The sequence below is a fragment of the Delphinapterus leucas genome, chromosome 19 (genome assembly GCF_059928025.1).
Source record: "Delphinapterus leucas isolate spDelLeu-1000000601 "Yukka" chromosome 19, BTC_Dleu_Yukka2, whole genome shotgun sequence".
Classification (NCBI taxonomy): domain Eukaryota; kingdom Metazoa; phylum Chordata; class Mammalia; order Artiodactyla; family Monodontidae; genus Delphinapterus; species Delphinapterus leucas.
In genome coordinates, this window is record NC_143147.1 from 56,893,575 (window position 1) to 56,911,059 (window position 17,485).

The 17,485-nt window shown below is 41.5% G+C and overlaps 1 protein-coding gene across 3 annotated transcripts in view; it reads right to left on the reverse strand.

The window, feature by feature from the left end:
• NOL11 (nucleolar protein 11) overlaps nt 1–17,485 on the reverse strand; it is a 37,766-nt gene that overhangs the window by 303 nt on the left and 19,978 nt on the right. The window contains exon 18 of one of the 3 annotated variants that reach the window (XR_016389020.1): nt 14,910–15,020. The exons of 1 other annotated variant lie outside the window; for it this stretch is intronic. Coding sequence is in view for 1 of the 2 variants with exons in the window: in XM_089901450.1 (XP_089757576.1) it covers nt 15,000–15,020 (21 nt within the window). In the remaining variant the exon portion in view is untranslated. Of the gene's footprint in view, nt 1–6; nt 15,021–17,485 lie in introns of those variants that run through there. One more of the 3 variants, XM_089901450.1, reaches the window with a different exon arrangement.

The following is a 17,485-nucleotide window of genomic DNA, read 5'->3' on the forward strand; positions in this document are numbered from 1 at the left end:
CTGTATTGGCAGACAGATTCTTAACAACTGTGTCACCAGGGAAGCCCGGGTTAGGTTTCTTTATGGTTTTTGAAGCCAATGTAACATTAAAGCAAATTTCAAACAAAGAAAAAACTTCATCCCTAATCCCACCACTTTAGCAGTATTTCCAGAGTTACGCAGTCACTCCTATTACTTATTTATTGAGCAATTACTATGTGCCAACCACTATATATACATCACTGTGCACAGTGTTCTTAATTACATATCCTCATTCTATTACATATCCTGCTTAAAAGAGCAGGCTCCTAACTGACTCATAAACATTACTCATGTGTTCATATAATCTTCGTGATTATAATTTTTTAAAATATAATACATTATAAAAAATCTGGAAAACAAGTAAGAAAAAAAAACTATCCAGCACCTAAGAATCCATTACCTTTCCTATATATGTCTCTATGCACTTTTATACAAAACAGTAATCACATATCCTACTTTTCCTAACATCATGTTATAAGCCTTTCCCCATCTTGTTACCCAGTCTTCTTCTTGCAAAATAGCCTTTGCTTATAGAAATTTCCAGCCTTACTGGCATTGTCCAGGTTTTCCCTGCAGCTGACTTCCTAAGCATTGCTGGAAAAATGCCAAAATGATTGTCTGAGTTGGGGTTTGTTCTAAATGGTTTCTTGTGCTGAGAATGGTGTGGCTCTGTGGGGTCCCCGCCTGCAGGACTCAGTCTTGCCCATGTGTGAGCAGCTTTCAGAAAGGGCTGGTGGGGATGAGGTCAGCTTAGCTTTGCAGCTTCTTCCCTCTGCACCCCTCACTCGCCCTCTCTCCCATCTCTGATGCCCATGCCTTTGATGTTGGAGTCAGACAGTCCTGGACCCAGACACTCAGCGGAGTGACCACAGGTGAGTCACCCTGCATCTCCGAACCTGTTTCCTCAGCTGTGGGATGTGGGACCATCTCCACAGGGCTGTTGTCCACACATGAGATGATGCACGTAAAGTACAGAGCTGAGTAGTTGCTATCACTGGTGCTGAGCAGTCATTCTGCGTCTGGGGTTTGATCTCCATCACTGAGTCCCTCTGCCTGGGCCTGACCTGTAGACTCACAACCCTGCGAGCAAACTGTGATTGAGTTCGGCTCTCGTGAACCAGTTCCTCTGGGCCTGAGGTTCCACAGCCCTGTCACCCAGACTTCTATGCCTTGACCTCTATTTCCTCAAGCCCTGTCCCGTTTTCAACTTCCTTACCAGAAGTAGCACTCCTCTTTCTGACCAGCGGCAATCTCCCCAGACCCCAAACCTTCACAGCCTCGTCACACTTTTGTTACCCAGTTCCTTCCTCTCTTTACACTGGACCTCCTGACACAAGCTCCCCTCCATACACGCACTGTGACCCGGTGAAGCCCTCTATTTGGTACCATGCTCCTTACGTACTTTGCCCACTTGTCATGCGGCTGCACACTGCAAAGTGTCTCCTACACATGTGCTTTGCTGTGTTAAGAAAGCAATCTGATGAAATGAGGTACTAATATGAATAAAATAAAAATAAAACCTTGCACGTGTGTGGCAATTGACACTACATACAAGGTACCTGCTGGCAAGTTATCACCTTTGATTATCCCAACAGACCTATGAGCTAATAAGTTAAGAATGGTTTAGTTAGCTTCTTTTGAAGATGGAAAATTAAGGCACTGAGAAGTGAATTGCTCAAGTTTGTTGATATCGTGGTGGTGCTAAAATGAGTACCCCATGACTTTTCATCTAGTACTTTCCCCACTATCCTACTTGAATGACTAATAGCCCCTTCACTCTCCCTGTGGTATATGCTATTTAGAAGAAGACATTTATTAACGAATCCAAATGAGTTTGTCTTTTCTGGCCAGCCATGGGAAAAGAGAAAGAACTTGAAACAAAGTCATGCAATATGGAAGATGCATTCCGATGGCCATGTTGAAGGCGGCAGAAGCTAGTAGCCTTGACTGCTTTGATTTAAAAAGGAGGAGGAGAGAGGAGAGTGACTCTGAGGGTAGCAAGGAGGGACACAGAGAAGGAGAAAGAGTTTTTGTTCTGTGGCTAGAAGAAAACCTCCCAAATCTGCAATCTTCCTGTTATTATTTTTTTTTAATAAGTGTATTTATTTATTTATTTTTGGCTGTGTTGGGTCTTCATTGCTGCACACGGACTTTCTCTAGCTGCGGTGAGCAGGGGCTACTCTTTGTTTGGGTGCACGGGCTTCTCATTGCGGTGGCTTCTCGTTGCGGAGCACGGACTCTAGGCACACAGGCTTCAGTAGTTGTGGCTCACGGGGTCTAGAGCGCAGGCTCAGTAGTTGTGGTGCACGGGCTTAGTTGCTCCACGGCATGTGGACCAGGACTCGAACCTGTGTCCCCGTGTTGGCAGGCAGATTCTTAACCACTGCGTCACCAGGGAAGTCCAACAAAGTGATTTTAATGGCTGCATAGAATGTCTTTTTATGAATTGTTACTGCTCTATAGCTGGCTATTTAGCTTGTTTATACTTTTTTGCTACTGTAAAGTCACACTATGATGAACATCCTCTTCACATACATCTTTGTACCCATCTCTGATAAATTCCTAGAAATACAATTGTTGGATTAAAAGATATGCAAATTTTAAGGTTTTTGATGCATATTGATAAACTATCCTCCAGAAAGACTATACAACAGCAGCGTATTAAAAGGCCAACACTAAATCACATAGGGTCTCCCTGAAGAAATCTGTCCATTATATTCTGAGGGTCTTGTTAAAAATGCAGATTCTGAGCCTGTACACAGATCAGGAGTGAAGCAGTTCTCGATTTCCAGCTCCCTAGGGGATACTGCCACTGCTGATCTGCTGCCATGCTTTGAGCTATAAGGATTTTGCGGACTTCCAAATCACACAAGAAGATTAAATGAAAAGTGGTCTCTTAATACTAGCAGATTCCAATCAACAGGCACTTGAATGGCTTATCCAGCTGAATAGAAGACAGGTAAGGCCCCAAGGAGACTATCGCCAGGTGAAGATGGTGGAGAAATCCTGGATCCATTTGTGCTTTTGATGTAATTTACCTTCTACGATTCCTTCTTTCTTGCATCTGACTCCACTTTGGTCCTGACCTCTACACCTAGGCCTGTTCCCTGGTTTTCAACCACAAGCTCCAATGAACACAAAATTGTGTCTTCCTTACGGAATCGCGATGGTCTTAACCTCATTCCTGTCCCAGCCCTTGGCCCAGCTCAGCACCCTCACATTGGGCATCCTCTGAGCATCTATCCTGGACCTGCCCTAAGTCCTTACTTGCATCAGCAACACCTGTAGGTTCTCTCTCCTGGCCCAGCCTCCAGCATTTCCAAACTCAGTGAGAGTCAGAAGGAAAATTGTTGGCAATGAGAGGGAAATGTATTCCTATAAGAAAAGCAATTCCAGAAAAGATATTTACAGCCTGAAGCCTCTCAGAGATTCCTCTATATGTGCTCTATGACTCCGTCCAGACTAAGGGTCTGGGGATGAATGCCCACTGGGAGAGTCCTCCATGCAGAACACTTTGGGACCATTTGACCCTCAGTCCCCCCAGCAGTTCACTCCTTGGTGAATTCAGAGAGGGCCTGTAGCATGAAGGTGGGCACCCCTAGGGCACCGCAGCACAGATGACCCCTTTGTGACAAAGTTGACACCATTTTTGACATTGCCAATCACCCTCTGCGTCCCGCCAACGGCAGGAATGACACCCAGCATAATTTCAAGGACAATCCTATTCCAATGATGTTCCAAGGACATCCTGAGGACAGTGGTTCAAGGGACCAGTGCTCTCTCTTAACCCTGGAAACCTCTGAGATGTGGCTATCTTGTATTTTACTTCTAACCTGCCCACTATCCACATGGGGGGAGGGAGCCTGTTTTCAAGATGAAGGATTCTTCTCAAACCAAGTCCCTTCCAAATATTGGAACTAGGGGTATCCATCAGTCTGCCTAATGTGGCCCTGCCCCCATGCAACTTCCTTTGCCCTGATTCTGACACCCTCTACTTGTCCCAACTCTTTCATGGAGCTCCCTGGCCATCTCACCTTCCCAGGAGCCAACAGGTAGCCCTCTGCAGTGCAGGGTGAGGTGAGATGTGCTCTCCCATCACTGAAGTAGGAATGGGGCCTGCATTTTCCCACAGAACTGTGAAGACGAAGACAAGCTGATAGTCCTATACTATCAACACTCTATTTCAGGTGCTCTTGTGAGCTAATCTCTAGTCTGTAAGCTCTGTGGGAGCCACGACCCATGTTTATTTAATTCAATCGTTGTATCCCGAACACCCAGAATTATGCCTAGCACGAGTAGGCACTCACTTAATATGTGCTAAAGGAGAAATAGCCTGGGATCAAAACCACTTGTTTGAAACACTGGCTGTAAAACAGTCTGAACCCCAAACACCTAATCACATTCAGATGCCAGCCAGCAATCACACAGAGCCTACAGCGCCCCAGGCGCTTATTCACTGCAGAGAGCATCAAAGCAACCTGCAAGGCAAACCTTGTTATCCCATTTCCAGATGTGGAAACTGAGTCTTAGAGTTTAAGTGACTTGCCTCAAGTTCCATAACGACTAAGAACTGGGGTTTGCAAAGAAGGGCTAAGGCATCCCATAATACCTTTCTGTTAACACATGCTGCCCTGGAAGACAACTTGGTCCAGTTCCTACAGATACATCCTTTTTTTTCCCCCTTGTGATGAGAACTCTTAGGATTTGCTCCCTTAACAGCTTTCATAGATAACACACAGCAGTGTTCATTATGTTAATCATGGTGTACATTACAGACACAGTACTTGTTTATCTTATAACAGGAAGTTTGTACCTTCTGACCACCTTCATCTAACACCTCCCCACCCCAGCCCCTGCCCGCCTCTGGTAACCACAAATCTGATCTCTTTTTCTGTTTGTTTTTGAAGTATAATTGGCCTACAACACTATGTTAGTTCCTTGGGCACAACACAGCAATTCAATGTTTCTACACATTACAAAACAATCATCGCCCTACAGATACATTCTTTTACCAATGGTTTACTCCATTCTCTCAGTCCCCTCTCACCAGGTGGGCCCCATGGAGGCAGCCAGGCCCAGTGCACCCCTGGAGTTGGGTTAGTTACCCTACACAGGTCACTCAGCTCATCCTGTTTGCTTCTTCGTTGAGTTTTTAGTGTCCACATTCCTCAAAGGGTTATGGTGAACATAAAGGGGAGGGGGGGGAGAAAAGATTAAATTAAAGCACTATTTATAGCGAAGTTTTATATACTCATAAAAACTAGAAATTCAGGTGTGATTCATTCACTTAAAAATACAAAATAAATAGCTCTCAAGGCTTGACCTCTAATCAGGATTTCATTAGGTCCCAAACTCTCTGCTGTGGGCAGGACCAATTGGCCATTTCAACACATTTTTTACAAACAGAATAGAATAAGCCAGAAAAACCCTATCTTTAGAAAGTATTTTGTATTGACTGAATGTGTGCGTATATTTAATTTCTTCTTTAAATCATTATGGGAAATTAATTTTAAATGTAGAGAGACTAGTATAACGAATTCCCACGAACCCATCTGTAGCTTCAACAATCATCAAACTCATGGCCAAGCATGTTTCATCCAACACCCACTTTCCCCTCTCCCGTATTACTTTGAGACAAATACTAGAAATCATATAATTTCTTACATAAATATTTTAGTATATATAGCTCTAAAAGACAGGAACTTCCCTTCTGAAAACATAAAGCACCTAAAACAAAATCAAGAATAAGTCCTTTTATCATCAAGTATCTCTAATCAGAGACCAACCTTCTCTTTGTTTTATATATGTCATACATTGTCTAGGTTTGCTTAAATTGACATATCTTTTATGTCTCTAAGTTTATAGGTTACCCTTCCCCCTCTCTATTACACCCTTGCAATGTATTTTGTAGTGAAAGCCTAAATTATATTTTAAAATTCTAAATTAAAATTATCTTGAGATCATATGTTGGTCTTAAAGCAAAACAGTACCAGTTTGGAGGGGGCAATCATCCATACTTTCCACCCACTTTTGTAGTTAAACACTGATTCATTTACAAGGGAATAATCAATAAGAAGATAGCGCTACATTTTAATATTAAGGTGCACAGGAGTACCTCTTTAAAACACTTTTTAAATTTTATAAACCAGTTTTTAAGCCATCAAAATGCTACAGAATTACTCCCTTCATTGGAGATTTCTAAAGGGAAAAATAAAATTGCTGAGCTCGGGCTTTCCTGGTGGCACAGTGGTTAAGAATCCACCTGCTAATGCAGGGGATATGGATTCGAGCCCTGCTCCGGGAAGTTCCCACATGCCGCACAGCAACTAAGCCCATGCACCACAACTACTGAGCCTGCGCTCTAGAGCCCGCGAGCCACAACTACTTAGCCTGTGTGCTACAACTACTGAAGCCCGCGCACCTAGAGCCTGTGCGGCACAAGAGAAGCCACCGCAATGAGAAGCCCGCGCACAGCAACAAAGAGTAGCCCCTGCTTGCCGCAACTAGAGAAAGCCTGCGCGCAGCAACAAAGACCCAATGCAGCCAAAAATAAATTAAAAACAAAAAACAAAAAACTGCTGAGCTCATTTTATGTGAAACAACAGGGTATATGGTTACCGCAAAGGGCAACACCCAGGGCACAGGGAGGAGAGTGTTCTGCATGGATAAGAGCGTGAAAGTGCATAAAGATTAGCTGTTCTTTATTAAGGGGCTCAAGGCTTCGAGAAACATGAAAGTTTAAAGATACCTGGTTGCCATGGCTGCACAAAGTAGAGAACAGAGACAACCCTCATTCACCTAAAATGTGAAGGAGGGTTTGAAGAACTACTTTTATCTCCAGAATTGCTTTAATTTTCCATTATCCATTGCGGGGATGGGGTGAGCAGAGCTTCTGCCTCCAAACAGCCTTGGCTAAAGTGTTGTGGTCCCAGAGGATCAGCCTGAGGGGGGTTGTGGTAGAGGGGAGAGGGCCTTCTTTCCTTCTCTCTTCTCTGGGCCCTTTCACCCCCTGCCCTCTGAGTCTTGCTAATATACACTCTGCCCCGAGAGAGGATGGTTCTGGGAGAAGAGCCAAGCGGCTGGGTGGTTGGTCAGAGGTGACTGGGTGTGGACTCTGGTCTGGATGACACCAGGGATGCCTGGCCCTGGGAATGGAGCCAGGCTGAATTAGTTTTCTGGCTATTGCGGGTCTCAGTATACATTCCTTTCTCCTGTCCAATCTGGAAATTCCATCGCACTGAGCATCTGTGTGTGTGAGCACGTGTGTGGTATGAAGAGCACGTAAGGAGAGGCTGGAAGGACCCATGTTTGTGGCTTTCTTGGCCCTTGGATCCCAGCGCTCAGCTCCAGTGGCCAGGTCTCTGGCCTTTCAGGAAACCTGGATGTAGAGCAGACAGAAGGGGACCTCAGTCCCCTCCAGGCCACCTTGCAAGGGCAGTGTCAACCTGACATTAAATGGAGAAAAATCGTAATAATAGCAAACCTGATTAAAGGCTTATGACCATAGCCAGGCATTTTCTATGCATTAATTATTTCATTTAATTTGCACTGCAATCCCCCAGGTAGATAGGATAAGATTGGAGCAAAGCAAGGAAAGGGAGCTTAGTAAGGCTGAGTAACTCGCTCAAAGTTAAACAGAGTGTGAAGACATTTGGCTCTAGTGCTTCAGCTAAGCCGCGACTCTAGGCCAAGTCATCTGGTCTCTCTGAGCCTTAGTTTCCTCATCTGCAAAGTGGAAACAATGGGAATACTCACCTGGAGAAGTTAATTAAAAGAAAAAATGAGCTAGTGCATGGAAGGTCATAGGATGAACTAAAGCACAATCCAAAAATAAGGTAAGAAGGTTAGAAAGCTGCTTGCTCAGCGCAGACCCAATTGCTTTCCTGGTAACAGGGCACAATTTTCTTTGATGAGGTTCTTCTAGTCAATAAACTAGGTTATCTCATTGTAAGAATATCTGGTCTCTTTTCATAGCATTCAGTAAAGCTCATGTCATCTTGACTGAGAGGGAAAAAAAATGAAGCCTGTAAACACTTGTATTTTTCCTGAATTAGCATTTGTGCTAAAAGAGGGCTCGCTGCTGAAGAAGTTGTGCATTCCTCAGAGGCAGGCCAAGTTTTACATTCTGTCACCAGCAGCTTTTAGCCAAGTCCTGAGCACCAATTAGTCTCCTGAGAAACACCTGCTTGACATACAAGCACTTCTCCAATTCCTGCCCATAAGACCTCATGTAGGTAGTATGTGTGTTTTTCCCTATTACAAAGTTCAAAGAAAGGGTCCTGTATTCTTAACATTCGAAGCTTCATTCATTCATTTACTCCACACTCAAAAAATCGGTTTTTTTTCCCATTCATTCTGTAAATTTCTAGACTGCAAGTAGCCAGGCGCTGTCTAGATTCTGGAAATACAGGACAGACTTGGTCCTGCCCTCATGAACTCATGTAGTTTAATGGGGGGCAACAGAAAACCCAAGCAAACAAGTAGGTAACATGATCAGTGCAAGGAAGGAAGCAAAGAGCTGATGCAGAGGTAGAATGGGCAGGAAAGGCTTCTCAAAGGTAGAGACCCAAAGGCTAAGAAGGAGCCTGCCCTGTGGTGGGGCTGGAGACACAACAGCAGGTGGGGGGCCAGCATGAACAGAGGGCTGGAGGCAGGCGGGGCAGGGCTGCTCAGAGCAGGCCTGTGGGCCAGGCTCACAGTGTAAGGAATGGGCCAGGGGCCGCCGTGCTGGGCTTTGCGCATTATGGTAAGGAGTCCGAGTTTAAAGGTTGCAATAAGAAGCCACTGGAGCTTTTTTTTTTAAAAAAAAAACTGGGTAAAATTCACATAACATAGAATTCACCGTTGTAATGTGAATTCCTATTCCTCCCTCCTCCCTCCACCCACCCGCCCACCCGCAGCCTCTGGCCGCCACTAATCTGCTTTCTGTCTCCATGGATTTGACTATTCTGGACATTTCATATAAATGGAATCATACATTAAATAACCTTTTGTGACTGGCTTCTTTCACTTAGCATAACGTTTTCTAGGTTCATCCACAGTGTAGCATTTATCAGTACATCAGTAAAAGCTTTTTAAAGGGCGGTGTGCAGCAATCTGACTTACGTTTTGGGATCACTTTCACTGCCCTGGAGAGAACGGATAGGAGAAAAGGCAGAGGGCAAGTGAGCAGATGAGTCAGGGGCTGCTGCAGTGGGGAGGGTGAGAGATGACGGAGATGCGGAAAGACGGCTGCAGTGGACACGGAGGCAAGGCGCGCTGACATATTTTATAGGGAAGGTTGAGGGCACTTGCTGACGGATGGGAAGTGTGGTTCCAAGTCCCCAGAAGTCCAGGCAGGAGGAAGAAGATGTGGGGGGAAATGAAGAGTTCCATTTTGGCTATGTTAAACTTGAGATATCTAATCTGAGATGTTAATTAGGCGATGGAAATGCGAATCTGGGAATTAGTGGGAAAGTCAGAGCTGGAGATAAAAATTTGAGGGTCATCAGCCAGAGGACTGAGGCTAAATCCAGGGGAATATGTGTTAAATTATGTGCATTATAACAGAGTGATTTCCGCCCCCAACGGTGACCAAGAATAAGAGGTCTGTAAATCTAATACTTCTCAGCTCCTAGCTAAAAGTGGAATATTCTGTATTTGAATGAGTGCTCAGCATTTACAAAGACAGAAGCTGGCGTCCTCTGGTCTGTATTCAGAGTCACCAGCCTCACTGAGCGGACCTGTTTGCATTTCTATCACCACTGCACTCAGTCAGCACCAACAACTGGTAACTCCCACTAAGGGTGTTAAGTGAAAGGATGCTTGCCTTTCAATGAGAACCCCAACCAAGTGTGATCAGGGTCTTAGCTCAGGTTAAAAATGAATGCTTTGAGCATTGAGGTCACTTAAATTGAAGAAACCAAACTTATTCTTAACCTTCTCTGGATAACCTGTACTCCTAGGTGGGTGATTCTCCTAACTGCTAACAAAAACTCTGGGAGAAGTCCTGGAACCAAACCAAGGACTGGGCCACTTTTGCTCAAATAGCAGTGACTGGGCCCCATCCCTGCCTTTGGGTGGTCGGCAGTGGGGAGGGATGGAAGATGTAAACTTCCAACAATTGTCCTTCCTTTGTTGCCCACACCTGTTTATTTTCATGACTGTAAAACACAGATGCCCTATGACTGTTGGCACAGGTTTGAGGTGAACTGAGAAAAATTAGGACAACATACGAGTACTTCTTATAAGTTAATTAGCAGAAAAACTTGGCAACCTTATGTCAGATCCCAAAATCTTCTGGACATTTTACTGATTCATGAAGCCTAAAGCTTGGGAAGCACTGCTGTAGATTTCTTGAATAGAACTCCAGAAGCACTGCTCCTTGGTGACACTCACGTAGCGTGCAAAGGGGAACTTGTATTGCTATTTGCTTTTGCTCTGAGGTCTCCTCTGCCAGATAGTAAGCACATAAAAGGCAGAAATTTTTCTCCCACTTTTTGTACTCCCCTTAGCAGGTGCTCGATAAATATTTATGGAGACAATAAAAGCAACACCTCTCCCCACTTTTCTGACTAAAAAATCCCCCAAAAAACAAAAAACCTTCTGCTTTTTATGTTTAATAATTCCATAAAAGAGTCTTATGAGTTGCGGGTTTGCAATACAGCCCATTTGCTGATGACGCCTGTGGGGAAAGGAGATGGGCTGAGCATCTCCTTTGGATGGAAGTTCGTTTTCCCACTGGTAGGGTGGTCAGGTGAGGAATTTCCTCTCTTAGGTGAAGTTCCTTATCTTTTCCCCCCTGACTTTATGCTTGTGTCTAACCAATACCTTGGTTCCTTACTTAGCTTCCGGTTTGTGGGAACTTTTCTTTCATCATGTAGTTATTTCCCACTCAAGCTGTCTTCTCCAATCACTCAGTAATTATTTAATGAACATGTCCTCTGTGTCATCTTCCTATTCATCTGCTAACAGATCCTAACACAGGTTGATCCCTTGCCTCTTCCTGAACATAATCCAATTTGCCCTGGCACGGGGGCTCAGCAAGAAAGGCCTAAGCCTTTTAACCAAACACCTAAGGTCCTAATTGATGTTTCCCTCAGGGTCTCAGTATATTTGCACAAAACCTAAAATATTAATATTGATTCTTTAAAAGATCTAAAAGTTCCCTGTGGCCTTCTCTGTCATGCTATATAAAGGAAAACTACAGAATTAGAAGGAAAAAAAGCAGACGTTTGAAGCAAAAGTGGCTATAAAATCTATAATAGAGACCAGGTAAGAAAACTGACCCTTCAGACATTTCCAGAGACATTCCACCCTATAGCAAATGCAATCTGGCATTGCCAACAGAAGTATGTCAGAGAAATAGACAGCATCACGGCTACAACAGGGGGCTTCCCTGGTGGCACAGTGGTTAAGAATCTGCCAGCAAATGCAGGGGACACGGGTTCGAGCCCGGGTCCGGGAAGATCCCACATGCCGCGAAGCAACTAAGCCCGTGTGCCACAACTACTGAGCCTGCGCTCTGGAGCCCTCAAGCCACAACTACTGAAGCCCACGAGCCTAGAGCCGCGCACCGCAACAAAGAGTAGCCCCCGCTTGCTGCAACTAGAGAAAGCCCGCGCACAGCAATGAAGACCCAACGCAGCCAAAAATAAATTAAAAAAAAAAAAAAAAAAAAAGACTACAACAGGAAACAGTACGACCTATTAAAGGTGTAGGTATAGACAAAACTTCCTTTGAAATCCTAGGGAATAAACATATAGTTTTTGAAACATGATCAATTTAAACACACACTTACCCATCATATAAGTAAACATATTAATTTATACTTACTTACGGTATCGTGAAATGGTTCAGTAGCTTATTTAAAATTGTACTCTGCAGTCCAAAGGAACCAGCATCTCATAAAATTTCTACATCCAAATATCAATTTAGAGGAAATATGAACTCAGAAGAATGTGAAAAATGATACTATGAGGAAATAACCAGCATAACCCAGACAGGAAATTCTACAGGACAAATGACCTAATTTCACAAAAAAGAAAAAAACAAGAGATGGGAAGAAAACCTATAGACTGAAAGTCATGAGACTTATCAGTCACAAATATGTGAACTTCACTTTCTTGATTCAAATAACTTGTAAAAATATATGAATGACTGAAATATTCAGGGATGAAAATATCTGATGTCTGGGAAGTAAGTGGAGGTACAGATGAAACAGGATTGGGAAAATATTGATAAATGTTGAATCTGGGTGATCTATGCATGGGATTCATTACACTCTTCTGTCTACTGTATGTTTGAAATTCTCCACAATACAAAGAAAAAAAAGAAAAAAAGAGGAGGAACCTATAAAATAAAAGTTTAAAATATATAATCAGGTAGAGTCTTTGTGAGCTTAAATTAAAAGTTTCTTGACTTTTGCAGTTGCCATATGTTGTAGTCACCTTTCCTGGGCCTAATTTTCCATTTCTATTATATCCTCTTAATGGTACATTTCTCTTTGAGAGGCAACGTATAAATAAATTAAAAGCTTTACACCAAAGGTTACAGAAGTCTTAAGCTTCCTAATTTTCTTAAGGGAATCATGCACCAATCAAACTGATGAAAATGGTACAAATTTCATTTTGTGGAGTGTATGCTACTGCACATTACATGCTATTGTCCAACCTAGTAATGATACAGGAGGGTGCATGTGTTCTGTGCAAATCCAAGAGCCTCTCTTCAAGTATGTACCTGAAGTACTCGGTATCCAAGTTCATTGTAAAGTAAAATAAAACATCTAACTACACCTTATCTGATGTACAATGTAAAATATAAGACATTTAACAATAAGGCAATAAAATATCCAAATAAACCAGAAGAAATAAATGTTGTAAGCCCTGTGGTCTGAATATATCATAATAATGAATAAGAAATTTGGCACTGACAACCCAAATCAAACAAATTCATCCAGAAATGAAAAGTAGCCAAGGATAATTAGGTTAACGTGAAATTACAGTTTTAGAGAAGAATTTCAATTTGTTAATTTATAAGGATTATAGGAAACTATAATTACCTCATCACCTCTCATACCAAAGTATTTATGTTTCTGGGAAAACAAATCAGTGTGAATTGCTCGGTGAGTACAGAATTAAAGAGGAAAAATAATTTAAAAATTTCTTTTTGGCAACAATGTGCACCTCTCACAGACTCCCATCTGTCCCTCCAGAGCAGCATAGTTTTTGGTTTCCCACTTAACAAGTTGTCCATGTTCTCTAACTTTTGCTGCATAAACACCACTACATTTTTTTCTCTCTCTGATTCAAAGCATTCTTTCATCCTTAGACTAATGGAAGGTTACCATTAGTCTAAACTGAGGTCTGTGTGTCAATTTCCTCAACAGTAAATCTTACTTTACAGGATTGATAAGCAGACTTAAGAGTGTTAAATCAATTAATATTTCTAAAGCATTTAGAACAATGGTTGGCACAGAGTAAGTGCTATGTAATCAACTATATAGTAGCTTATATATTATAAACATATTATGAGCTTAAATGGTAAGTATATAAATGTACACGTTTTACTAGTTAAAATACAATTAAAAAACTATTTGATATTCTAAGTCTAAAAATGAGCTAGAATATCACAGCAACTGGGATCTGACACGTACTATACATTAAACATCTAACACACAAAAAGCACAATTCTACCTAATTACTGGCTATGTTAATCTAGGTAATAGTATGTGATCTAAAACTAAAAGCGGAACCTTGAGAGACATCTATTTAAAACCCCTTTAATAACAGTACACTGCTTTCTTAGAGATGAAAAGGCTCTGGGGAGGTTATTTTAAATAATGCCAGTCTCCTCAAAACAGTTGTCCAGAATTTTGAGTAGTTTTTTTCCTTAAGAAATTTGTCTGAAGCAAACAAAAGCACTCCAAAAATTCCACTGATGTGGGTATGTTTTCAAAAGCATCCCCAAATTATAATGATGATAATTAAAGGAAGTGGAAGAGTATAATCTAAAATCACATTTCAGCTTTGCTAAAATAAAGCTGTGGGAACAGGATAAGACACTTGACATTTATGAATAAATTACTGGTAAGCCTTCTCAGCTCTTGTTTTCTGAGTCTGAAACTTTTAAGAATCAAAACATGTTAACTATGTAAAAACATGGCTTTATGAAAATATTAAGTGAAAAAAGTAGACCACACATTGTATGCTCAGTGTGATTATAACTGTTCAAATCTGTGTAATACCTCCATCCATTTATCTGCTCATCCATCTACAGATTAGAAAGCAGACTTAAGAGATGAGAATGGCGGCTACATGGCACACAGCATTCCATTTTAAAGTGAGATTTGGGGGCTTCCCTGGTGGCGCAGTGGTTAAGAATCTGCCTGCCAATGCAGTGGACATGGGTTCGAGCCCTGGTCCGGGAAGATCCCACATGCCGCGGAGCAACTAAGCCTGTGCACCACAACTACTGAGCCTGCGCTCTAGAGCCTGTGAGCCACAAATGCTGAAGCCTGTGCACCTAGAGCCCGTGCTCCGCAACAAGAGAAGCCACCAAAATGAGAAGCTCACGCACCGCAACAAAGAGTAGCCCCTGCTCGCCGCAACTAGAGAAAGCTGGCGCACAGCAACGAAGACCCAACACAGCCAAAAATAAATAAATAAAATAAATAAATTTATAAAAAAGAGATTTATACCAAAACAATTTTTACATTTGCAACCGTAACTGTCACCAAAGTGATAACCGATTCATGCAAAAATTACCAATGGGTTCACTGTTAGGGAAGAATAACATTCCAGAATAGGATATTCACACAGTCTCAAAGATAAATAATAAATACATAGGTTACTTATGAAGTACAAAGGGAAAAAGGTACCTTTAGAGTGAGGCAATCTGGTAAATCCTACCTTAACTAAGTGATCCAATTTAGCATCACCAATGATAGGACAACTCACAGCAATGCCTCCTGATGCTGTGCCTTCTCTGTAGTATTCTCGTCAGAAACGTTTAATCTGAATCTAATCATGTGGAAACGAGACAAATGCAAACTGAGGGACATTCTGCAAAATAACTGGCCTAGATTCTTCAGAAATGCAATTTTCTAGGGAACTGTTCTACATTAAAGGAAATTAAAGAAACATGAAACCTAAATGCAATGCATGATGACTGAATGGATTTTAGGAAGGAGGAAGTCCAATTATAACAGACATTACTGGGACAACTGTGGAAATCTGAATAAGGACTGTAATCATTCTAAATAGCACTGTATTAACATTAATTTCCTGAATTTGATAATTGCATTGTGGTCATGTGAAATTAATGCCCTTGTTTTACAGGGTTAAACGTAAGTATTTATTGGATTAAACTGAATTATGAGATTAATCTGAATGTTTGTAAATAACTCTCTCATGATTCAGGAAAAAAGAAAAAATATATAGTGTAAAACTAACATAGCAAGATGTTAGGAACAGATAAATTTAGGCTAAGAATACAGGGGTATTCATTATTCTTTCTTGCAATTACTTTAGGATTAAAATATTTTTAAAAGAGCTGGGGCAAAAAATCCATCTTTGTTTTAAAATTCTACATGATCCAGAATGGACTCCACTATAGTTAGAGTCACCAAATATTTACAAATAAGGCTAAAGAGGCAAAAAGAAAACATCTACTTTTAAGTAGCAATGATAACCTGTTAGTCCACATTTCCCTCAAAAACCATTAAGGTCACAGCAAGAAACCATTTCCTAGATGGAGAACTTAAGAAGTTTAAAGAACAATTCTTGGGAATTCCCTGGTAGTCCAGTGGTTAGGACTCAGTGCTTTCACTGCCAGGGCAGGGGCTCAATCCCTTGTCAGAGAACTAAGATCCTACAAGCCATGAGGTGTGGCAAAGAAAAAAAAAAAAGAACTTTTATTATTATATAGATGTAGTATATATAATCAGAAACAAATCTGAGTTATAATTAAGTTATAAAAAATAAAAGTCCAGAGGCAGAAGATACACTGCCTATATGTGGTGAACAGAGGATTTACTTGCCAGAAAAAGTAACTGTTGCAAACCCTCAGAATTATTGCTCTATAATTGGGCAGATAAGATCTACTATTCAGTAATTTTATTCAATAACCATTACTGAACACTGATTATGTGCCAGTGGTCCTGTACTTAGAGTGCATAAAGGGTAAGACAAAGTCCTTGCCTTGAAGAACTCAGCCTATAAAAGTCTCTTATCAATTATAACTTAATTAAAAAATAATCCTCTATATGTCCGTATAAAATCCTTATTTAATTTCTAAATTTAGTCCAACTTAGTCTGTAGGCAACCTAGAGATCATTTGCCACTAGTATTTAAAAGCAATTACACTTTTCTACTTATTTTAAAAATCAATAATTTGCTTCCATAATATTTACAGGCCAAATTATTCAACTTTATAATAAAGACTTTATTAGGACCCTATACAGAAGTTCCTTCCAAACAGACAAAAGTTTGAGGGAACAGGGAATCTTGCTCTGGCCTCTCCTCAGTCAAAGGCCTCTGCTAGTTTGAACCCTGACCGGGCAAGTTTCACTGCAGAAGCTGTCTTCAAGTACAATTAAATCAGGAGTCGTGAAGAGCTTAATTGTCAATCTATGAATTTCGTTTGCTTGTTTGCTCTGGCTGAAAGAATTCATCAATCAATCTGAGATTCGTCTCTTATTATGGGTTCTTATAAATTAAATCATAAATAACTCAGAATCTAAAAACTGTGACAATCCTGAATAATCTTAACCCCCATAAAAGGATCTGTAAATCATAAAGGATATGCTAAAGTTCAAAGTTTTTTTTTTTGTTTGGTTTGTTGTTAATTAATTAATTTATTTATTTTTGGCTGCGTTGGGTCTTCGCTGCTGTGCACGGGCTTTCTCTAGTTGTGGTGAGTAGGGGCTACTCTTCGTTGTGGTGCGTGGGCTTCTCATTGCAGTGGCTTCTCTTGTTGTGGAGCATGGGCTCTAGGTGCACGGGCTTCAGTAGCTGTGGCACGCGGGCTCAGCAGTCGTGGCTCGCAGGCTCTAAAGCACAGGCTCAGTAGTCGTGGCACACGGGCTTAGTTGCTCCGTGGCATGTGGGATCTTCCTGGACCAGGGCTCGAACCTGTGTCCCCTGCTTTGGCAGGCGGATTCTCAACCACTGCACCACCAGGGAAGCCCCATAAAGTTCAAAGTTTTAAGAAAAGCTTAGGAACCCACAATTTTATGTCTGGGTGCCTGTAAGTAATTCTTAAACGGTTCACAAAAAAGATAAAAAGATGATACACATCGTGGAGACTCCTATTTTTCATTTCTGCTGAGAAGTACTGTATCACTTAGCTTAAATTGTCTGAGCAAAAGGTCCCACTTAAAGTGAGCATAACTGTTAATATATGCTGCTATCTTTGGTATTTCTTTTCTCTCAGATTAAAGAGAGATTAAGAATGACTAAGGAATTAACACAACATTGTAAATCAA